This window comes from Colias croceus, chromosome 26, assembly GCF_905220415.1.
Source record: "Colias croceus chromosome 26, ilColCroc2.1".
NCBI lineage: Eukaryota > Metazoa > Arthropoda > Insecta > Lepidoptera > Pieridae > Colias > Colias croceus.
Window position 1 is genome coordinate 2,509,961 of NC_059562.1, and position 6,000 is coordinate 2,515,960.

The 6,000-nt window shown below is 34.6% G+C and overlaps 1 protein-coding gene across 1 annotated transcript in view; it reads left to right on the forward strand.

The window, feature by feature from the left end:
• LOC123703442 (fibulin-2-like) overlaps window positions 1–5,256 on the forward strand; it is a 32,941-nt gene extending 27,685 nt beyond the window's left edge. The window contains exons 25-28 of the mRNA XM_045651436.1: window positions 1,774–1,918; window positions 3,447–3,567; window positions 4,229–4,347; window positions 5,078–5,256. Coding sequence (XP_045507392.1) covers window positions 1,774–1,918; window positions 3,447–3,567; window positions 4,229–4,347; window positions 5,078–5,240 — 548 coding nt within the window. The 3' untranslated portion in view covers window positions 5,241–5,256. The remainder of the gene's footprint in view (window positions 1–1,773; window positions 1,919–3,446; window positions 3,568–4,228; window positions 4,348–5,077) is intronic.
• The last annotated feature ends 744 nt before the right edge of the window (window positions 5,257–6,000 follow it).

A 6,000-nucleotide genomic window follows, 5' to 3' on the forward strand; every position in this document is an offset into this window, starting at 1 on the left:
AGACTAGACTTTTAAATTTTTTGTTATTGTTAGTAGAGATCAAGGAATAGATGCAATATTATTTTATGGATTCGAGTAAAGCATTTGATAATGTAGACTATTTGCAGATACCTAAAAAAAAACGTAAGAAGTTACGGTTAGTGGTTACGAATTGCATTTCTTTTTAGGGATGGTGTTCTTCAAGGTTCAAACTTGGGACCAATTTTGTTTTTGATTATTATTATTGTTTTTTCAAAATAGTTATAACGCAGAACATATTAATTATTTAAAATTATTAATGAGTATGGCCGCCAAAAATTGTACATTCAAGAAAAAAAAAATGTCCTTGTCATTTTATATAGCACCAGATTTTTTTATATAGTAATTATGGTAGTTTTTAAATAGTTTCAGCTTCACTATGTTATATTTATCATTATATTAATAATTTAAATTAATTTTGAGTGCCTTTAACAAGCTCAATATTTTTTTTTTTGAAATGCTTATTTTCCTTTCCATACTAAAATCATGTGTCCCACTTAGTCATCTCACACTTTGAAGTCACAAAATTATGCAAAAATCTATTGATACCTGTAAAATTTTGGTATTTCTAAATTATTCTGTAAACTTGTGGATAGTTTTAACAAGTTCTAATAAAAATAACATAAAAGAAATTAATATAAAACTCACTTAAAACTATGTCTCACTTTTTTTCACGAATGATACTTCACGCACGGTTACCATAAAATAACACCCTAAATAACTAGATATCCAAGCCACAAAAATATTTTTAAGTAGTGGCAACACCGATTTACATGTTGGCCAACCTTTAGAAAAAAAATCGCCATTTTGTTACTGTCAAAGTTAATCGAAAGGTAGTCGGCATTTTTGCTTCGCAACATTTTTATAATTTTGAGTGAGAATTATGCAAGGTAAGAATACAAATTTACTATATTATTTAAATTATGTGTGTAGCTTTAGTGTTCTAGTAACAAATAAAACTATGCGGCGTCTTATTACTACAATACTTTGGCGAATAAAGGCTTTTTAGGTTATGTCCAACCATATTTTTATTCACGAATGATACCATGTGTTACTATTGTGTTACGTAACATCCGTGAGCGGCTCTTAGGGGTAGTACTCACTAGAGAATCTAAAGTTAAAAATTTACTTTTTTACATAAAGAGAACCCACTTCAAAAACTATATATGTTTCGGAAGTTAGTAACTTTTTTACTATAATAATTCGTATTCGTAATTAATATCATAAGTTGTGAATGATTCTTGCATTTGTAAGTCTTATAGAAATACAAAATTTGAGAAATAAAACTTTTTCTTTAATATTTAAATTTGTTTTATTGAGTTTTAAAGTAATTTAATCAAATAATTTAATTAACAATATAAAACAGAAATGTAAAAAAAATCTCCTGCATTATTAGTTGTAATGTACACTACGCTTAACAAAATCACGTATGTTACTATCAGTCACGTATGTTACGGTGTGTTACGATTTCACGACTGTTATTGTACAATATTTGGCGGCCATACTCTAATATGATAATTTATTTTTTCTACATCCCAAGGTTGCCTGGAAGATATCGCTTTTAAGCGATAAGGCCGCCAAATTGTACATTTATTTATCGTTTCTGTAAATTTTGTTTTTGTGTGCATTGTACAATAAAGTGTTTCTATTCTAAATAATGGTTAGTTTTAAACAAACTACTGAACACAAAAAATTGCATCCCATCCAACCATCATCGCACTCCCTGAATACAATTCTCCAATGTCCACTGTACAGACATAGACGAGTGCGAGACTGGTATAGCGCCATGCGCTGCGGGCGCGCAGTACGAGGGCGTGTCGGATGTGTGCCTCAACACGCGCGGGGCTTTCCGATGCCACCGCATCACCTGCCCGCCTGGATACCGCCTCGAGAGCAGGCAGTATGTACACACACACACACACACACACACACACACACACACATATATATATATATATATATATATATATATATATATATATATATATATATCCCTTCAGCTGTGGCGGCCATTTTGCACGGTTTCGCGCATCTGTGAAGGCCATTCTGCGTGGTCAGCGCGAAACCGTGCGAGTTATAAACAATGACGATATCTCTAAAATTTTGTAGGGAGCTACTTTGTATAACTAATATCGTTCGAATCGTTATGAAACAAGCTAATATATAAAAGATATCTTAGTCATAAATTACTTTGCAATAAATAAGTAATTCTAGCTTGAAATCAGGGTGAGCAATTTTTTTTAGTTCATTGTACAAAACTCGTTAAAAATAAATAAATAAATAATTATTCATACAAAAAGGTTTTATTGTATTTACAATAATACATATACAAACTCATTAAATAATAAAAACCATTCATTCCTATACATTTTTTTTAAAATACAAGGCTTACAAAAACATTAGCCATTCCGAGCGGCCGAGCGCCGGGCAAAAAATAGGGACCGTTAATTATTCTTCAATCCAAGTGGTTTAGGTTATTAACTTATATTAAAGTTCGGTTCTTATACTTGACTACAAAAGAGTTTTGGCTGTAAGAAGTTTTTATGTTACGAGAAATGAAACAACAAAAAAAGCACTTGAAAAAAGTACCTCTTGAACTTTGGATACCTGACAGGATGAATTCTGTTACATTTATTTGATGACAGATGTCATGATAAAGCATAGTGTTCATTTACGAATCGTTAAAACAATAAAAGACATATGAAACCTTTGTAAAACATTCCTAAAATCGATGACTAAACCCAATGACGCTGTCGGCGCTGCGCGCGAAATCGAGACGTTGGACGGTAACTTTTTAAAGCGCTAGAGACGCTCGTAGCTACGTTTTTGTTATGTAAACATGTGGATGTATGCCATCCTTGTTCTTCTGTTGATATTTTGTGTTAGTTTGAGTAGGAAAGATATAGTTTACGATATACAATTGTAAAAAATACGACAGAAGGTACGTCACGGTATAATCAAGCTCCAGGAGCGGGGTCCACAGATGCGATTTTTTTGACATCGTTCTTCTAAAGATTTTATAACAGACAAGGGGATATAAGCATATATATAATATGTGTGTGTGACATACATACAAAAACACACAGGCACCATATGTATACAAGGTGTAATCGTTAAGTGTGCACAGGCGATTATTCCGTAACTATTGCAGATATCAAAAAACTTTAAACTGATATTGAAAGTACTTTACCTAATGAGTAAAATGACAATAATAACTTTTTAAAAATAAAACGAGAAATATCCATAAATGTTAATTTAATTTCCATAACCTATTCTAGAATATTATCACTATAATATCTAATCTATTCTACAGTTTCTGCAACTAATTATTCACTACAGTTATACAATATCAATATTATTTCTAATCGATTCTACAGTTTCTCTAACTATTTCTTCCATACAATTAATTACTATAATATTATACCCAGTCGCTGCACAAAGATCCAAACATACTGTCCGCCAGCTGACTGGGAGTGCGCACATCAGCCCAGCACTTACAGCTATAACTTCATCACGTTCGTCTCCATGCTGGATATACGGGATTCTAAGGTGAGTTGTATTCAAATGCTTTATAAATATAAATTTATAAAGAATAGAAAAAATTCGATCACTCAGCGGGACTCGAACCCGCATCCTTCGCGCCATTCCGGGGCGGATGCCTCACCAACTCAGCCACTCGTGACCCGCCTGAGCAATCGAATTTATTCTACTCTTTCAGTTTTATGTGTCTTAAGGGACATACCGCGCGCCATCTATTGAGATGATTTAACAACCATCTCAACTGACTTTTTTTATTTTTTTTTTAAAGACAGAAAACTGAATTGTAACGTCTTTATAAACCGTGTTTATGGGCAAATAAATGAAATTGAATTTGATATTTTACATTTTTTGTGGGTGTTAAAAAAATTGAGTATAATTTTTTTAGAAGGGTAATTTTTTTTTAATGTTAACTATTAATCATTTTTAATACAAGGGTACAAAATTTAGAATTTCAACCATAAGATTATGAATAGAAAAAAGTGTTAAAATATTTCATAGTCAGCCCAATATGAAACTTGTTAAAGATATCAACCTGGCATATTAGCAAATCAATGTTACCAAATTAGGCGCAATCATAATATACGACTTTTCCTATAAATATCAAATAAATCAATACAAATAAAATTCCTTTTCTCTCGAACATTTTATATGAAAGTAAATAATATTCCAGGTGGATCTATTCACAATGCGCGGCCCGAACTGGCCGTACGCGAAGATGAACTTCAAGTTGCGACTCATTGATGTTAACGCCCCGCCCTCGGTTGAGAAAGCTGATATCAATGCCTTCCTGTGAGTTTATGTGTTGATTTTTTTTATTGAAGTTATACTTCTTTTGGCGCGATGGAGAAAAATGATGAGAGTGAATTTTTACGATGCGCGCGCACACCGACACTTAAATTTAACAGCATGAAGTTAGTTCTAGGTGGTATGAAAATTGATAACTATGTTCAAGTTGTATATTCTAGAATTTTTTTCCCATACGCCAAAGATGTATAACTTCTAACGCGTGTACACAAGTACGCACACTCTTTTTTTATTTTCATGGAGTTTTTCATGTAAATGATCAAAGTATGAATTAAAAAAAAATAGAAAATTTTTAATTATTTTAGCTTTACCGAAACGCAAAATGTTTCAGTACAGTACGGTCAAAACCATTTAATTACTTACATAATTGTTTGCATAATACTGTGATTTTAACTAAATGCAATTTAAAAAATGCAATAAAGCCTATGTTGCTCAGTGAAGATGCAGCTTTCTAATGGTGAAAATTTTTTTGAAATCGGTCCAGATACATACATACAAACCTTTCCTCTTTATAATATTAGTATAGATTATACTATTAATATAATATGTCGAAGTAATAGGTTATGTAAACTTATTTTACAAAAAAAAATTCATTTGTAACAAAGCACTTAATATGTCTAAAACTACCAAAAATATTGTGCTTTTAAATTGAATTTTTTTTAAGTAACTAAGAGATCTGTTAAAAAACTATTCATATTTTATTTTACATCCCCAGTCTGGTCCAAACGGGCAACCAAGCGGTGATGTCGCTCACGCGTGGGCTCGTGGGCCCACAGAGCGTGGAGCTCGAACTGTCCATGGAGCTGTTCAGTCGCGGACAGTTCGGCGGTATCGCTGTTGCTAAGCTCTATATACACGTGTCGGAGTATGAGTTCTGAGCACTTCACACGCACACACACATACACACACGTGTCGGAGTATGAGTTCTGAGCACTTCACACGCACACACACATACACACACGTGTCGGAGTATGAGTTCTGAGCACTTCACACGCACACACACATACACACACGTGTCGGAGTATGAGTTCTGAGCACTTCACACGCACACACACATACACACACGTGTCGGAGTATGAGTTCTGAGCACTTCACACGCACACACACATACACACACGTGTCGGAGTATGAGTTCTGAGCACTTCACACGCACACACACATACACACACGTGTCGGAGTATGAGTTCTGAGCACTTCACACGCACACACACATACACACACGTGTCGGAGTATGAGTTCTGAGCACTTCACACGCACACACACATACACACACGTGTCGGAGTATGAGTTCTGAGCACTTCACACGCACACACACATACACACACGTGTCGGAGTATGAGTTCTGAGCACTTCACACGCACACACACATACACACACGTGTCGGAGTATGAGTTCTGAGCACTTCACACGCACACACACATACACACACGTGTCGGAGTATGAGTTCTGAGCACTTCACACGCACACACACATACACACACGTGTCGGAGTATGAGTTCTGAGCACTTCACACGCACACACACATACACACACGTGTCGGAGTATGAGTTCTGAGCACTTCACACGCACACACACATACACACACGTGTCGGAGTATGAGTTCTGAGCACTTCACACGCACACACACATACACACACA